Genomic DNA, 19048 nt, shown 5'->3' on the forward strand with positions numbered 1-19048 from the left:
TGCGATTTAACAATTTGAACAATTTATATGCTCAAATCACTTTGCGCTCCTTAGACAGTAAGGAGCCTCCCTAATTTCAAACAGCTTTTGGACACTGGCAAGATTGATTGATGTATACTTTGTACATTCTTTGTGTTGTTTTACTTTCAACTAAAATCATAGGATTTAAGTGTTTAGTTTCATAATGAAATGGGTGAGTTAGTTCTATATTGTTTGAACAGTTAGTAATTTGCATAGCTTTTGTTTGGACTATAAAAGATGGAATAATTGTTTGTTGTGTACCGTATTTTCCGCACTATAAGGCGCACCCTCAATTAATGACATTTTAAAACGTTTTCAATCACAATATAGGAATACTCAAAGTAATAACAATAATAACGCAAATAATAACTCTAAACTCTAAATAGCATAATAACTCACTGTCAATACGACCAACCTTGTTCAACTGTAAACACACAAAACAAACAGGTAAAGCTTGCTTTATCACTTCATTCCCCATCTACAAATCCCAATCTCAATATTGATCCGTACATAAGGCACACCTGATTATAAGGCGTACCATCAGCTTTTTAAAAACAGGCTTTTATGTGGGCCTTATAGTGCGGACAATATGGTAAGTATTGCCCCATATCTCCACACAGTCAAGTATTACAGTAATAAGGCACAATATAATGTATAGATACATACCTTATATAATGTATGACAATTGCTTATGTAGGAGATATATTTTTTTTATGTAGGCTACCTATAGTTGGAAATGTTTTTCTTTTGATATGTTTCATATGTGGCTTCATTTATAACCCCTAATTTTGGTGTCATTCACAATTTCTGTTATTTATTCATTATCTATGTATTGAATTTAATTAACTCAAATTTTGCCGTGATGTTTAATTTGTCTGGTACCAAAATAAACATTTAATCAAAATAAAGCAAAATAAATCATCATTTTGCTTTATTTTGATTAAAATGTTTATTTATTCAAATCAAAGTGTTTCTTCATCCAATAGTTTTTTTTTGGCATTCCTCAAAAGCTGCTCAGGGTTCTCCGAACCAATATAGAGTTGGCTCATCTACAAATAATACTTGCTTTCGACATTTGAAGACACAGCAAATATTACAGATATATAGTATAAATAATTTAGGATCAAGCCCAGAGCCTTGAGGGATCTTCTTGAGGGAGTCAGGCATGTCCAAACCCAGTCCTCGAGGGCTGCCTAGCCGGCATGTTTTGGAGGTTTCTGTCCCCCTAACACACTTGATTCAAATGATCAGCTCATCAGCAAGTTCAGCGGAAGCCTGACAACAAACCTGATCATTTGAATCAGCTGCATTGGATGACAGAAACATCAAAAACATGCAGGATAGGTGGCCCTCGAAGACCGGCTTTGGACACGCCTGTCGTAAGGTATCTTCAACTCTTGAGTTCACATTGTATAAATGCATTTACTGACTTCTATTTTTTTAATCTGGTTCACCTTCCAAAAAAAAAAACCTTCTCACTTTGAAGACTTTTGATTAGTGTTTTTATTTAAAAGTCCAATTTGATGATTGATACATGGATTATTGTAATATAATATTATATATATATATATATATATATATATATATATATATATATATATATATATATATATATATATATATATATATATATGTGTGTGTGTGTGTGTGTGTGTGTGTGTGTGTGTGTGTGTGTGTGTGTGTGTCTAGTAATTCTAACCCTAAACTACACTTACACAAGCTCTACTAATGTCCAGTATACTTTCTATATAGGCAATTGTGTATTTACTACTCGTCTCCATAACTGTAGTATTCACATGAGGCCACAGGAGGTCAGTCTTGCACCGTTTTATAACTCGCAGCGCCTTCTGTGTTTGCTTCTCAATTATATTTTGCAATGCCCCCCACTTCCCGCGCCGACCATAAAGAAGCTTATCTATAAAAATTGTATTGTACTTGAAATTGTATCCTTTTTAACACTGACATCAGGAAAAAGCAATATATAAACAAACCTTTTCTACAGCATTTATACAGGTTAAAGGTTTGTATAAGCAGAAAAAAAAAACGAAATGTACCAAAATGCCTGAAAAAAGTAGCGTGTGAAAATATCAGCGAAAGCCAAAGAACATCAGTCTTTGTTTGCTCCGTATCTTTATTAGACTTTAACAATTAACACAAGTTCCTTCTGCTTAGTTCAAGTATACTCTTAGTATACATAATAGCTTGTAAAAAAAAAAAAAAAATCATACATATTCTGTACCCTCAGAAAACAGAGAGCCAGTTTGATAGCACCATAATAAAAAGTACAATAACATGGAATTCACACACACCATTGTACAAACCAAATTTTAAAACAAGCAATAAAGCGAATCCTGATTATGCTAGTTACGAAAGAAGAAACCACACCCATCCACACTTCAGAGTCTTTAAATAGGGAGACATTTGAGTCCATGCTATAATTCACCACATTTAAAAATCCACACTGATGTTGTACTCCAGCTCTGTCACGTAATCACACTGTCAAGCATTGTTTTGAATTAAAATTCAAATAAAAAAAATAACCACGTTCTTCCTGCTTCTTTCTATTGTGGATGGATATCTTTCCATACATGACTGAAAATGATTCCCTACCATTTGAATTTAGTCTGTGGTCCAACAGTTTCTGAATGCAAGGTCTATGGACGAAGAAAATAATACATAGGGTGCTACCACCTTCCAACGTCTTCTTGGCTCTTGGGAAACACGCTTTTTTATTTTTTATTGTTTGTTTTTCGTCCCATCAATGGCCTCTGAAAGCATCTTTTAGTAGAGGATGGAAATTTCCACAGACCCAACCCAGAAGAGTCAATCGAGCCTGATATACCACAAAGTGGACATCCACGTGCATGTTGATTCAATATTTTTGTCTTTGTTGTGTGTGTTGGTGGACAACACGGAGGTTTGATTGACATTTGAAAGATTTTGTAAAGAAACGGAAGAAAACACAAAGGAGAAATGAATCAGCTTTGACAATGGAGTGCACTGATGGTGTTTGCTTGGGTGGCGTAAGCAGAGTCCCTTCGATGGCAAATGTGCAGAAGGAGGCACAGCGGGCCTGAAAGCCGAAAGCCCTGGCCGTCGCTCGGCCCTCCGCATGAACACACAGGAAATCTTTCAAAGAAGAACCCAGCAGGTGTTTTTTTTCCTTCAACGAGATTCCCATGAAACTTCAGATCAAATCCCATCAATCTCTTGCAGGTACAATGCTGTTCTTTTTTTTTTGCGAGGACACATGAAGGCCGAGGCTGGCAGGAGGCATGCGCCGCAGATGGAGACATGTAGTGGCTGTGGGCTTCAGAGGTTCTCCCTGTTCGGAGGGTGAATGGATGGTGGCTTTTTACCTGTGGGTGACCTGATTGTTGAGCAGGCCTGGAACTGTCTGCTCTGTCTCAGTGCTCAATGAGCCCCCTGGCAAAGAAGCACAAACACTTTTACGCTCGACTCGTTCTTCCTTTGCACAATATCGCTTATTTATCTGCGCAATTTATGTCCATTTAGTTATACTGTATTATTTGTATATTATGTATTATTTATTTATGTATACTGTTTAATTTCAATAAACCTACATTGGAAAATGTCTGTTTTCCACTAAAGGCCATTCTATAAGGCATAATACAAGCATGCCAGATATAAATGCATCGGTTAAAGTCATTTCTACTTCTATTAATGTTTTCTCATTTTTTTCATATACTGTGCAACCTGTTCCCGGTCTTGGCAAGCTAGAGCCTATCCCATATAACAAAGATAGGCTGTACCCACACATTTGAGATTACAGAGCATATTTAGGGAATGTATTCTGTACTCTGTGACCGAATCTGAACTGAGCCACTACACATCTGTAATCCCTCAATGGCAATTCTATATACACTCAGCGGAATGCTTTTGTTCCACGCACACGCACACACAGACACACGCAAAGATGCAAGGATGATGTGCCTTACAAACACTGACTGCCAGCTGAGTCTGTGTGGGTTCAGCGTTCAGCCATGAACCGTGACCCTCTACTTAATAAGACCCTTATCCCGCCTTCACTTTCATGACTATAATTGTGTCACTTGAATGGGGCTGTTGATTTTTAATGCTTTACCTTCTTACTGCTTCAAGGCTTTGCAGGATTATTTGAAATGATTTTGTGGAGCAGTAAGAACTGAAAAATCTTTCTATTCCAGGGCTAATCTATTTATTATATCTTGAAACTTTTTAAAGAGCTTGTAGTGTTTGTCTGTGTCTGCATGAAAAGATTATACTTTATATTGTAGGAATAAAACTTTGTTCAGTTTAGTCCTTATAGTACTATTGATTATTAATACTACTATAGTACTATTGACCGTTTTACATGAATTTTTGTGTAGGTCTGTGCAAGTGTTAGGTCAGAGTGAAGAGATTAATAGTTCGTATTGTAATAGTAAAACTGTGTTCAGTTTACATCTTATAGTACTACATTAATCACTTTGCATTTATTATTATGTATTTCCTGTAATTATACAGTGTGTAATACTGATCAACAATACAGTAATCCCTCGTTTTTCGCAGGTAATGAGGATTGAGCCCCCCACAATAAGTGAAAAACCGCGGATTTACAGCGCTCTGGTGCAGCGCTGCTCTTTCCTGCTCTTCCTTTGAATCTAACTAACACCGTATGAGTATCATGAGGGAGACAGGCCCTCCTACAAGAGACATGATTGGCTACTGGCACGACCATTGACCAATGGGCGGAGGAGTTGTAATCTAATTCCACCTGGGAGTTGTAACTACACCCAGGAGCCAATCACATCTCTTGTAGGTGTGCCCGTCTCCTTCCTGGTGCCACTAATATAACCATGGCTCATCACGAGACTACAACCCAAGGGATGGGAACGGGAAGGGACTACAGTACAGTTAGTGTATGAGGTTTCATAATGTAAGATTAAAGTAAATATGTGTACTGCAGTAGTTAGAAATCTGAGGAGTGCCCGTGGCAAATGCATTTATAATTAACTTGTCTCTCTGTCATGCAGTTAACCTTTCACAGCGCATCTCTCTGCAGTATAACTTTTTTTTTAAATTTAAAAAAAAAATCTGCAATGCACTGAGGCCGCGATACGGGAGGCGTGAAGCAGCAAGGGATCACTCTATTCCATCTCCATGACTTACCATTGTGACAGTTGTACATCCACACACGATGACCATCATATCGACAATGACATTTCATGATGTTATTGGTGTAATCAGATTCCGGCACTTCATAGTTTGGATTGATTATTATCTGTTAAAAGAAAATATTTAAAAAAAAAATATTCGTGAAAAATTATAAGAAGTGAAATGTATAGAACAATATGGGCAGCAAATTCACCTGGAAAATGTAATCTCCAGGTTTTATGTCAGTGATGTCAATCCACTGGCAATCAATATCATGCCTGTATGTGTCCCAGCAGCCAACTGTGATGCCCTGCTCTCCAAAATTGTCACATTCATATCTCTTTTCAATACCTGCAAACAGACAAGAATTGAATATGTTTCACGTTCTTTCAGCCCTTTCTTCATTGTTTTAAAAATGGTTTGAAGTAACAGTTAACTTGCCACTGAAGACCAAGAAACACAAATTTACTGGGAGGTGTGTGAAGTAAGCAGACTCTCAATGCAGAGATTTTTTTTTTTTTACATGTGTTCCTTGAGATAAAAAAAAAAAAAACTTTTTTTTTAATCCCCCTCATACTAATGTGAAAAACGGTTTATGTAAATGTTATTGAAGAGGTATAGTAAATTTGGCCACTTGGGGGCAGCACCTACATCCCATGAATTTTCTCAACATAGTCCTCAATAGGCCCTATAGTTTGACATCTTTATTTACTTTATATTAATTTAGTGATACCAAATACCTTCACATAACGCAATGGGATTTGTACTGAATCGTCATATCTCTTCATGAAGTCATTCAGTGAAACGTATGAAATGCTTTGAAGATTTGAAGGTTTGCATGAAGGAAGGTTTGTGCCTCAAAATGAGGTTTGATGAATCAGAATTATTAATTATTGATCCGAATCAGCTATACAGTTTGACAATCCTGTTTATTTGTCCTCATAGCGAGTGAAGATACCAGCGGCCATCTTGTGTTGCCACTAGCTAACTACACCCAACTTGGAAACTGAATATTTATTTCTAAGCAGCAGTTTCATATTATATTTGGTCTCCACTGTGAAAAGGCAAGCGTCTGCCACGCCATTGCACCAATAATTTTTGTGCTAGTTGTATGTGCATTGATAGGAATGCAAATCTCTTATAAGTAGCGCTACTTGGCACTACTCCAAAGTTCACATGCATTATGTGGTCAGAACCATAAACAATGAAAAGCACATCAGGACAAATCCTTGCGATTAATGAAAAATGACTTGTCCGCATGAGTGTGATGGGTGAAACTGAGATCTGGAGTGCAGGACAAAGGCCAGGTGTGGCTCTATGGCTGTAGTATGGATGCGCAAGATGTCTTGTAAGTGAGAGTCCGATAGCCGTGTCCTCACACGGCTCTTATTTAAGTTCATAACCGAGAATGTCTTCTCACACAAATACGTCGACCCGAACAAGCTTAGCATTTTCTTACCACATGCTCAAATCTCTCGGACTTGATCCATCTGTCGGTAAAAGTTGTAAAATATTGCTGCTGTGAGATTAAACTAGCTTCAAGATGTTTTAGTTTCTCGCTGCAGTCATTACCTGTAATCTTGCCATATACGTCAGCATGTTTTGTTTGGTAATGTCGCTTCACAATGAACACTTTAAAAACAGCCACCGTCTCTTTACAAATGAAGCAGACACAGTTGTTCGGTATTTCAGTGAAGAAATAGTCCAATTTCCACTCATCCTTGAACCGTCGGCCCTCGCAGTCAACTTTCCTCCTTTTGCTGATTGTCGCCATTTCAGAAATTTCATACAGTCAATTACTCATATACTAATGTGCTGTTCCTAATTAAGCCTATAGATGGCAGCAATTAGCACACGCAGGTAACAGCGCTGCTGCCCAATGTATTCATTCTCCATGCGGGCCAGACATTATTGATTTTATGACAGAGGCTGCGGGCCGGATGGAAATTGACTACGGGATGCATTTGGCCCCCGGGCCGGACTTTGGACATGCCTGTTCTAAATGGTTGAGGCAAACTCCATCCATCCATTTTTTAGAGGCGTTTAAACGAAGGTTGCAGACCTAGCTCAGCTAACATTGGACCGCCTACTGCCTGAAGTCAGCTGGGATGTCAAACTCATTTTTATCATAGGCCAAATTGTAGTTATAGTTTCTTTCAGAGGGCAGGTACTACTGCGAAGTCAATACATTTTAATTGTTCGTAACACACATACGTAGTTTTGAAATCAGAGGGCGGCAAAAAATGTTCAGAAGAGATATTGGGAATGAAAAAAAAAAAAAACGCTAGATTTTTTTAAAAGTTGAAGACAACTTGCAAGTTTGGTATTTTATCCTTGAAACTTGAAGTCAAATCAGCTATACGTGGGCCACATAAAATGATGTGGCGGGCCGGATCTGGCCCCCAGGCCTTGAGTTTGACACCTGTGATTTAGAGCGTCCAATACACCTGCTATCCATGTTTTTGGAGTGTGGGAGGAAGCCTGAGTGCCCGGCTCGGGGAGAACATGCAAACTTCACACAGAAAGGCTGGAGCAAGCTGGATTTCAACTAGGGACGCTAAACTGTGAGGCGGACGTTCTAACCACTCCTTCATCAAGGCGCCCTGATAAAGCAATCCTAGTGTAAAACACACACTGATATCAGGGTTTTCACCTTCAAAAATAAATAAACAATAGTGGTCATCAGTAACAGTGCCAACGCAAGAAGGTTGCCCTCTGATTTCGGCCGCAAAGGGCTAGTTGTTCGTCCATTCATGTATAAGTCTGGCACCCTAAATGACTTTGGAGAAGAGCGACACCCAGGACTGCTCGTTATTCAAACGCACAGCCCATGTAGACAAAGTTCCAGGCAAATCCCACTTAGTTTTTGTCGATTGCAGTTTTTTTGTGATTATGTTGCAACAATATCTTTAGAAAACGCCACCACAAAAGTGTAACTCTCAAGTCTAAAACCTATCAGGATGTGATTCTTACCTTCATCACACTCTGAGTCCTCCAGACAAAAACTGGCTTTGTGTCCTTCCGCCACTTTGGTTCCATTCAGACTGAACAGGTCGTAGATAGTAAACACCTCCATGCTGTGATAATGCCTGTCCGCATACACAGAGTTTTAACAACAAAGTGTTAGTGCAGCACAGTGAGTACAAAAATACCCTGCATCAAACCAAAAGATGTTAAGAAAAGTCGCAAACCCAGGACTGGAGCAGTCAAAACAAAAAAACTAAACAGTTTTTGCATTTTAAAGAAGATTCTGTTTCCAAGTTAAGGTTAATCCAGGGCAGTTTCTTGCTACCTTACAGCACAAATCAACAGAGGATATTGGGATGAGGGTGTGTGTTAATCCTTGCAGTCAAGCAAAGCATAATAAATGTATATCATGAAGGTTAACATGGCACAGACAATTAAAATGTGCTCACCGAACAGACAGAAACACCAGTAATTAGGAACTGACCTATGACAGTCATGCCACACCCAAGCCTGACGGTCAGCTTTGGGCCGGAAATCAGACTGGCCGTTGTTGTGGATCTGGGAGGAGAAGCGCAGCAGCCGACGGTAGGAGTTGGCAGGCGTCTCTTTGGAGGAGGAGGACAGGCACTCCTCCTCAAACGCACACTGCAGCATGAACATGGGCCTGTCCTCCATGTAGGTGGTCTGTTCTACCACCTGAGGGTTCAGAACCAGGTCAGGGGCCGCTGGTGGGACAAGAAATGAGGATGAAACAAAGAATTGTTCACCGAGAGAATTACACAATTGAACGTGGTGTGATACATGTGCTGTATCAAGCACCGCACTGGCCCAGTGGATTTCACTGTTGCCATCTAGCAAAAAAGTCTCCAGGCAAGCCAAACCGTATGGTGATTCGCAGAGGAGGACATTTTACATTTTTTGCTGGTCATTTACAGACCCGTAGGTATGTGGACACCGTTCCGTCGATGTTAGTCTGTCATTTTTGGATGTTTACCCAAACCGTGTCGTTATGTTAGTCAAGGGTTAACAGCACTTTTACCATCACTTACGGCATTTCCGTCATCACTAAGTCACCAAAGTCTCTGCACACTCACACACCTACACACAACACATACAAAAAAAACCCTTGCCTTTAAAGTCTTCTTTTCAACCACTCAACAATCCTAATAATGTAGGCGAATCCATGACAAAACACAGTGAACCCACTCCCCAATGCCTACCATGCATGTAAGCTATACTTTGGTTTCATGTATTTTTCTGAGACTAGACTGCGTTAAGCAACCATGTCCATGAAGGAGCATTATTGTGTTTCAGATAGCGTTCAACCTCTGAAGTCATTGTTTGACAAAACATTTTCAGCAAAGTTACATGAGACAAAATTCATATATGACCACATTCCATCCGTCACATGAATTACAATGAAAAAGCAAGGTTTTGCTTAGCTTAAGTTACGAGATAATGTCTTTCAGGAGGGAAATGTTAAAACTTCTCTCTTGCATTTTCCTGGTATACATATATATATAAAAAGCTAATCAGAGTGAGATTGTCATTTTGCGATGTGCCCATTGGTTGCTTGAATGCAGTCACCTCCCAGGCATTCCAAAATGCTTTGCTCAACTATGTGCAAGTGATTTATTCATTCAAATCATTTTTAAAAAAAACAAAATAACACAAAATTCTGTTAATACAATCTAAACATGATTTTAGACCCGACCAATGAATTTGTTGAGCAAAATTGTGTTCAGTATGCATTTCATTTCATGAAAGTATCACTCTGAAAAACTGCACAAACGTTGACCTCTCAGCCATGCAGGCTATATAAAACATGAAACAAAAACCCTAAACCCACAAAGCAATGAGTCCATCTTACTCTCAGAGCACGAAACTCCAGCGGCATGGCGGCCGCCTCCTTTGGAGCAGCTGAGGTGAGCTCCATGGTGCAGGCAGTGGGACAGAGACATCTCAGTACCAGAGCAGCGAACTCCACTCATCACCACACTGTCCGCACTCACCTCCCCTTGCCAGTACCATGTCTCCTGTTGACAAAACAGACACCACGACAAAACAAAAGAAATTAATCCATGCATATCTGGGTCCACAATAGTGACATTTTAGCTAAATTTGGCATAGTGTTTCTCAGGCACTGTTTCGTGAATTGAATGTGAAGTCCTTGTAATTAATCAGACCAATAGTAGTCATATATATATATATATATATATATATATATATATATATATATATATACATACACACACACACACAAACAATGCAGTTCCCTCTTGTATGATTCAGTTTATGTCTATCTCATTGCAAACATAAACTGGAGCTTCCTAGAGTATTTCCTCCATTTAAGAAGAAAGGCAATTTATCTGATCATCCTCCAGACTTAAGCAAGCTGAATGTCCCAACTAAACTAAACATATGATGAAATATATCGGTCACATTTGTTTTACTTCAGTCCATCAGTACAAAATATTTGGGATTGTTTCTCCTTTCCTCGAAAAGAAAAGATTGGCCCCTTCTCAATTAGACAATTGTTATAATTTTTTGTTGTGTTCAATAAAATGTCTACTGTTGTTTATAACATAATACTGATAGTGTTAAATCATAACTGCCTTAGAATAAAACATGTCATGAAAGTAAAACTTCAGTGCAAAAAATAAACAATCCATCCAATGTATACATGTTTTTTTATATTTTTAATACTACATTTTAAAAACTCTTTTTGAACACAATCATTGATTCACATCTTTTGCTTCATAGTTGTTCCATATATTGACACCTTGAACGGATACACACATTTGCTATCCCGATGGTTTACTTCCTGGTGGCTAAAGATTTTTTTTTTAAACCCGCAGAGAAGCTGCACCAGACAATAAGCAGCAGGGATCTAATCGTGAAAAAAAAGTTGTGACTTATAGTCAGAAAAATACAGTAACTATTTTCAAACAGTGATTACTAAAGAATGAAATAACGTAGAAACATACTTTTTTTTCACTATTGAAGAATAGACTGTAATCTTTCATATAATACCAGGCAGGTTGGCATAGACATACAGTATCACCCAATATTTTGTCTGCCTTGACAAATGAGTGAAAATGCTCAAAATTGGCTGGCACTCGAGGAGTTGCCTTTTCCAAAAACACTTGGCACTCAAAGAGTTAACGATGTATAACGACTTCCTATTCCATCTGGCTACCGAGCTTATTCCACAGAGCACAGCATACCTGAAAAAAATTGCTGGCAAAACCCAAGCCCAGCTGTCTGCAAACAACCATGGCCTCCATTGTTCCCCAGCCCTCGCTGCACACGGTCCCCCACACCAGAGAGCCGTTCTTCTCCACCAGCACTTCCACACGACCCTCGAAGGGGTTTCGACCTCCACTCAAACGCAGCTACAGGAGAAGCACATTGTGTCAGGCTTTTGTATTCATCAATCATATTTGATCAAAATCAGTATGACAGAAATAGTTCTCAGTGTATTACATTACAAAGAGCGATAAATAAATAATGCATATTTCATAGGGACCTTTTTGGAAGTGATTTCAAAACGGATTCATTCAAATGGCTACCAGGCTGGTACACATTTCTGGAGTAACAAATTAGCTTGAATTACCCACATTCTATGATATTAATGTTTTTAATATAGATTATACAGGGGTGGCGAACTCGTTAAGCTTGCGGGCCGCATCGAGGAAAATCTATTCCCAAGTGGGCCGGACCAATAGAATCATGGTATACAGTTATATACTGTAACTTTAAAACAACTTCAAATGTATTATTCTGTGTTAATACTGTTCACAAAAAACCGACAGAATTTATTTTAAAAATTCACCTCATTTTTATACTTTAGATTACAAAATCATCTCACGGACCGGATTAAACCCATTTGCAGGCCAGAACCGGCCCGTGGGCTGTAGGTTTGACACCCTTGGTTCAATAAATATTAATTTCATACTTTTATTGACACATTTTTTTATCTTTGAGAATACACTGATCACGTTCATTTTACTCAATTTTTAAAAAAGATTTAAAAAGTTACAAATTAGATCATAAAGTGCAGAAGGTTTCAGGCTTTAAAACACTATCGTCATAGAAATACTTAATTCCAACCGATCGTGTTTAGTATGACTATGATCTTTTATTGTGTACTCACCCTCTCCTGGAAGCCCATAGCAGGGACGTTACATCTAACGGCTGCATCTTCCTCATGGCTGCACCCCAGAGACTCCTTGTTGAAAGAACACTCAGTGATGGACTTCTCAAATCCAGAACACGCCACTTCATTCATATGAACTGGGCCCATGCCTTGCCAACAAAAAGTAAAAAGACAAAACGTTGAAATGGACACTTTTTCTACAATTAAAAATAAAAAGGGTGTAGCCACTGGCCATATCAACAGAAAGGAAGCCCAACTGTAGATTGTAACCAGAAATATAGTATGCTTGGGAAACAAATTTCATCATTCATATGTTGTATTCTTAATACTATACAATTATAGTAAGCAACAATTCACATTAAAGCTTATCCAAAACCAAAAACGTATGTTCTTCACACTAAAGCCTCAAGCTAGCATTCTAAGGTCGGCATGGTGGTACCTTGAAGATTAAGTCATTTGTTCTAGAGACCAGTAGGCCCCAACCACCGGTCCAACTGGTACCAGGTTGCACCCGAAATAATGATGTTTTGGAACAGATTTAGTTCAACAGTTTGTGTGTATGCGTTGTTTGGCTTGATCTCTGTTTTTTGGCGCCGCCTCTGTCCCCTGTCGATATTACAGTTTATAGTGAGGAAGGACGGTGTGGCTTTACATGAGAGCAGTCACTGTAGATGCTTGTTGTCGTTGTTTTGTCTCTGTGAAATCTAGCCCATGACTGCCTATCAATTGTACTTACTTTGTAAAAATGTTTTTATTTACGTATGATGATATGCCCAAAATTTTGTTTGTTGATCCAACAACTTGTGACTGTGGATAAAATGCCAGGTAATGTTGGTTCATATTTATAAGAACTCACTTGCATCTAACTAACGTTTTGAGTTGAAATGAATAACATTTGTAATTCAGTTATAAGATTGACTTTTTCAATGTAATTTGCACCCCCCCCCCCCCCACACACACACACACACACACACACACATCCCTGTCTCCAATGAGATGGGTCGATGACTACACTTATTACTCATAACAGGCATTTCAAATCATTTTTTCCAAAGGAAGTGTGGCTAATCCATTGCAGCCCCTCCCACACACGCACAAACATTTGTGATGTGTTGCTGGAACGTGAAAAAATAAATAGCCCTCTATAAAAGTGTAATAAATAAACTGCAGTAATATTCATTATAATGTCAAGTTAAGCAGTTTTTGGTTCAATTCAAAGAGCATTATGTATGTGTAATGGCAACCTGGAGGCGGTATAAAACTGTACATACAAAGACAAACACACGGGAAAGTGTTTCACAACTGACTCGTTCATCTTCAGTAGTACTGGTCATTTTTTCCACAAAAAAAAACAAAAACAAAAACATATCCATCCATTTTTTAGAACTGCTTATCCGCACAAGGGTCGCAGGCTTGCTGGTGCCTATCCCAGCAGGCTTTGGGCAGTAGGCGGGGGACACCCTCAACTAGTTGAGTGTAAGTGCTTTTTTTATTGTCATTCTACAGGTTTTTCCACTGTATGTGTTTAAATATCTGTTGCATAAAAGATCATAAAAATGGGGAAACTTAACTCTTTGTTAGCCCATCTATTGCATTTGCCATTGTGAGTATGCAAAGTGTAGTATGTGGTTGCAACATTCCATTTCTTTTGTTTTTCGGGTATATTTGGCAAAAACAGCTTGAAGCTGCATTCTTTTAAGAATACTTGTTGACTAACTGCCAATCTGCTGCTTGTTGTGAAGTGAGTTGAGTTTACTGCCAACATATAATACCGATAGCTAACATTTTTGCTCGGAAGCCAAAGCAAAGACATCGGCTGAATGACTGCTAGAACCTGGAAAAACTCTTAATTCTGGGCACTAGTGTCTCAAGGCACCACTGTTTTTGCTTTTCATTGAAAACAAGCCATCAAAAAAGTCGTGATATGCTGCATAAAGTAGAGCAGCCACCTCATTTCAATAACTTCACTTGGTTTTAGTCTTTTTATAGTTTAATTTCCATTGTATATTCTAATGGCAGCTAAACTGAGTTTATAAAACATCTGCTGAGTGTGTGATTTTCAATGGGTCAGAAGCACATTTCAGTTTTTCCATGGCGCAACCCACATTTTGGTGTCAAACGTGCAGCAGAGATTCCGTAAAACACGCAGCCAGCGGTATAAACATTTTGCAGTGTGTGGAAGTCTGGAGACAGGATGGGAAGTTCTTCCATAAGAGACCATGATTAGAGAAGTAATTACATATTTAGATCACAGAAAATGCCTTTTGTGCATGTCCTCCGCCAGATGATTTGTGCAGTTAACTGACTATTATGTGACATATGCCCCAACATCCAAGGAAAAAGAAAAATAATCTCAATAATATCTACAATTCACATTATCAAATAAAATGTTCATCTTATTTGACTTGGTGGTAAGAGTTTTGAGAATTGCTTATGATGCCCTCTACGTACTTTGTCAAATCCCGTGTCCCTAATAATTATTGTCCTGTATGCAGGGGGGTAGCCACCAGCCGCACACCTGCTGCTCAGCGTCATCAGGGGAATATTTAGGTGCGGCCGAAGCCTTTTGCAAACATCCACTGCCTAAGCCCGGTCCAAGTTCCTCACTTCCTAGTTCCTCTGTTTTTCAATGTTTGCATTTTAGTTGCTACTTTGCTTTTTTTTTTTTGCTCCGCACTCTGCCTGAGTGAATTTAGTCTGTACTTTGAAATTTATGACGAAGTCCTCCTGCTGGTTCCGTCCCCGATCACGGTCAGTTACATGCGCTTTGTCATGCCTATTTAAAGGGATACTGTGTAAGATTTGACAGTTTGTCATTACGGACAGCAGGATGTGCTGCAGGTGCTGCATTTATCATTGTCCGTAGCTATAACAGACATGGCAGCCACCGGAGAAGTGCCACCCCCAACTAGACCTACGATTATATTTGAAACATACTGTTGGCCATAATGAACACATTTATTTGCAAGTTTTTAAAATTTATAATCATTTAATTTATTCCCTTTTAATGAAAAACGATTTAAATCTTACATAGGGTCCCTTTAAGTTGTACAGATTTTGTTCCTGAGTTGTACTTTTGGCTTCCAGAGTTATTACTGCACCCGTTGCGTGCACTTTTTGTTAATGCCAAAGCTGTCCTCAGTGTGTCCCGAGTTTCCCTTCCTGCTTGTTTGTGACAGTACATTAGTGTGTGTTCTAAATTTGTTTTGCAAAAATACTACAGTGACTCTACCAACAGAGACACATTCTTTGTGAGGTTTAACATGAAGTACTTGACGGGGCGGCATGGCTTAGTGGTAGAGTGGTCGTCTCCCAGCCGAAAGGCCGTGGGTTCGATCCCCCGACCATCAAGACCATGTCTAAGTGTCCTTGAGCAAGACACTGAACCCCCAGTTGCTCCTGATGCTGCGTCACCAGTAGGTAAATGACTAGTTAGTGTAAAGCGCTTTGAGTACCTAAGGTAGAAAAGCGCTATTTAAGTGAAAGTCCATTTACCATCCATTTGACCAATGAAGATGTTATGTGAGAACAACGGCAATTTAAAACTAAGTAGGAGGAAATTGGAACATACCCAGAGAAAACCTACTCGGGAATGGCGAGAACATACAAAAGCCGCACAGGAAAGCCGGAGCCGAAATTAAACCCACGATCTCCTTATTTGCACGCCAAACAGACAAGTCATGGCACAAGCCGTGTGCACTCCTTGGATATTTACCTGGATTGGAGCCGGTAGTTGACCAAACATGACAGGGAAGCAGAGTTTACACTCAAAATTGTAATTCATTACAACGTGACATCTTCCCTAAGCTCTGTTTTATCATCATCGTACTCCTTCCGCCCGGCGTTGTCACAGCGTGAGAGTTTCACTCGAAGACTACTGCTTTGAGGTATAACAACAGTTTGGACATCAATCAGTTCAAGGGCACTCCTACAAGACACGAGATTGTCCCCCTGTGCAACGTCATTGAGTGCAGGAGTGGATTATAACTCCTGCCCTCATTGGTCTATTTTCCACCAGGAGCCAATCACGTATCTTGTATGAATGACCTGAGCTGATTGATGGATTGGCTGGCCAATCTTGTCCAAAATGTTGTTAGACCTCAAGGCTGCAGTCTCCGAGTGAAACTCACAGTCTGTGACAACACTGGGCGGAGGAAGTATGGACAGAACAAAACAGAGCCTTGGCAAGATGTTACAAGTTGTAAAATCCATGTATTAACAACATTGTACTTGAAATTTCAAGCGTAAGCTCTGCTTCCTTGTTATCATATTTTGTCAGCAAAGAACTCCACTCTAGGTCGACGTCTAAGGGCCGTTATGCCCTTATATATGTATATATATATATATATATATATATATATATATATATATATATATATATATATATATATATGGATGGATGGATGGATGGATGGATAGATAGATAGATAGATAGATAGATAGATAGATAGATAGATAGATAGATAGATAGATAGATAGATAGATAGATAGATAGATAGATAGATAGATAGATAGATAGATAGATAGAAAAAAACATGTAGATTATTCTCTTTTCAACCCAGAATACGCTTGTACTGCACACATTTGGCCTCTGGATTTGGATGTATTTGAGAACGTTGAAAGAAAAGACAGTCACCCACCTTGTCCAAGGCGACCACCAGACAGGGCCTCCTTCGCTGTACCGAAGCCAAGCTCTCGACACACCACCGTGGCAGACAACAGGTTCCACTTGTCATCACATATGGTGCCCCACTCTCCATTTTTCAAGACTTCCACACGGCCCTCGCCTATTATGGCGCCACCACGCACACGAACCAATGGCTGCTGAAGAGGAAAAAACGTTCTTTCATAAAATTAACCAACTTAAGAGTCTGTCGATGTAAGCGGGCAGAACAGCAATGATACAGATCTCCCAGCAAGTGTTTAGGAAAACTTAAAAGTTTAATTGTACGTGTAAACACATGCCGAAAACAGTTTATCTACAGTAGTTTATACTTCAAAGATAGTTTATGCATCAAACACTGCAAGCACAGCCTTTGGAGCTTTAGAGCATGGAAAAAAGTTTGAGAACCCCTGGACTAGATGGCTTGACATTCAGCACTTCCGAGTCAAAAAATCTCAATTCTTCAATCTACTGTATAATCAGGTATGAGTCCAATGTTAACAATGACCTGACGCAATTGGCCTGTCTGTTACAGTAAATGCTCATTACCATACAGGACAATGTGCAAGGCCACAGTATCATAGTCAAAGCCAAACTTGGTGAAAGTCATTCAAAACAAACTATACTTATGGTACAAGTAACGTACGGCACAAACGGCATTGGAACACTTTAATTTTGAAGTTCTGCCCGGCAGCACAGTCATGACAACACACAGTCAACTTGCTAAACTTTGGTTCCGAGAGGGAGCAGGCTCCAATGTAAGCAACCCCGTGCTCTTCTCAAATCAATCACGTTCACCCGGTGTTGTTTGGAAATAAAGTTCGAACTGTGAATCCAGGGCACTAAAAAACAGCAATAATCAAACAAAGACACCCTATTTTTTTTTCTTGATTGCCCATCTTCTTTTGGCTGAGTTTCTTTGGGTTTTTTGTGCAATGTCGCACGGGCGACCAAACTACGTGAATAGGCGGTCGACAGGTAGACCGCGGGTGATGCGTTGAGCACCCCTGAGCTAGGTGTAGTGGCTTGGGAGAGAAAGGTCTGGAGTTCCCTGATGAAGCTACAACCCCCAAGACCTGACCCCCGGATAAGTGGTAGATCATGGATAAATGGAGGGACATATAATGACTTTTTACCGCTGAAAAAGGCTTCATAAATGGACTTCCACTTTAAACCACAGTGCTTGTCAAGCATGAGCCGAGGTTAAGTAAGATCGTACCTCTTGTCTGAAGGCCTTCCTAAATCCAGTCGCAGACGATGGGGCAAAGGCTCTGCCAGGGACACAGCTCACCACCACAGGCAACCCTTCAGCACAAGTTTCGTTGGACTCTGCGGAGTTTTCCCTCCCCAGTTTACAGCTGGACAAATGGGCCTCATTGCCAGTGCAGTTGACAGAATACTCCCAGTATGTGGGCTTCCTTCTGCGAGCAAACATTCTGCACAGATCAAGGAATAAACCTTGCTTAGACGCGTTAATGTATGCATGCTGCAAAAATATGTAGACATTGTACACTTTGGGACTGCGAGAGCCAACAATGGGAAACTCATTAAAATTCTGATGCTCAATATTGTTTTTCAGTTATGATTACAAATATGTCTACTGCTTCTATTTTATTGTTGTCACTATGCCACTGAGTGTTTGCATTTATGACAATTTTATTCTGACAGACAAGTAAAAAAATTGCAGGTGTATAAAATGACCATTTGTATTCTGAGAGTCATGGAAAGGTTACCAGAGCTGAAAAGAAATTCACGCATTCAATAAGATTTCAGGTGGTAAATGGTAATTACATGGTTTATAATTAATAAACATAGAAAAACCTATTATGCTAACAAGGGGACTTGGTACAGAGGTGCTTATTTGTCATTTTATGGAATCCCACTTTAGTTATATATTTATGATGCTCATTAAGTACAAGAGCACACACTACTGTCCTAAATCTTGTACTGTATGAGAAAACAACAGATTGCAAGGAAGACATTTGTTTTTCATTTGGGAATAGATAAGATATATTATCAATTTTATATATACCGGTATATAATCACTACAACTCTTTTTTTTTGATATGGCAGAAGATACTGAGCTGGATTGCAAGTTAACC

General features: G+C 39.3%; 1 protein-coding gene across 2 annotated transcripts in view; it reads right to left on the bottom strand.

Moving 5' to 3' along the window:
* Positions 1-2132: 2132 nt before the first annotated feature.
* Positions 2133-19048, bottom strand: part of loxl2b (lysyl oxidase-like 2b) — a 40622-nt gene continuing 23706 nt past the window's right edge. The window contains exons 5-14 of one of the 2 annotated variants that reach the window (XM_088421761.1): positions 18166-18382; positions 16924-17104; positions 12281-12432; positions 11352-11519; positions 9995-10160; positions 8609-8849; positions 8131-8246; positions 5372-5508; positions 5173-5284; positions 2133-3447 (exon numbers count right to left, since the gene is read on the bottom strand). In XM_088421761.1, coding sequence (XP_088277887.1) covers positions 3377-3447; positions 5173-5284; positions 5372-5508; positions 8131-8246; positions 8609-8849; positions 9995-10160; positions 11352-11519; positions 12281-12432; positions 16924-17104; positions 18166-18382 — 1561 coding nt within the window. In that variant the 3' untranslated portion in view covers positions 2133-3376. Of the gene's footprint in view, positions 3448-5172; positions 5285-5371; positions 5509-8130; positions 8247-8608; positions 8850-9994; positions 10161-11351; positions 11520-12280; positions 12433-16923; positions 17108-18165; positions 18383-19048 lie in introns of both variants that reach the window. The other variant, XM_088421753.1, reaches the window with a different exon arrangement.

This window comes from Hippichthys cyanospilos, chromosome 1 (assembly GCF_059441005.1).
Source record: "Hippichthys cyanospilos isolate Australia breed blue-spotted pipefish chromosome 1, RoL_Hcya_1.0, whole genome shotgun sequence".
NCBI classification, from domain to species: domain Eukaryota; kingdom Metazoa; phylum Chordata; class Actinopteri; order Syngnathiformes; family Syngnathidae; genus Hippichthys; species Hippichthys cyanospilos.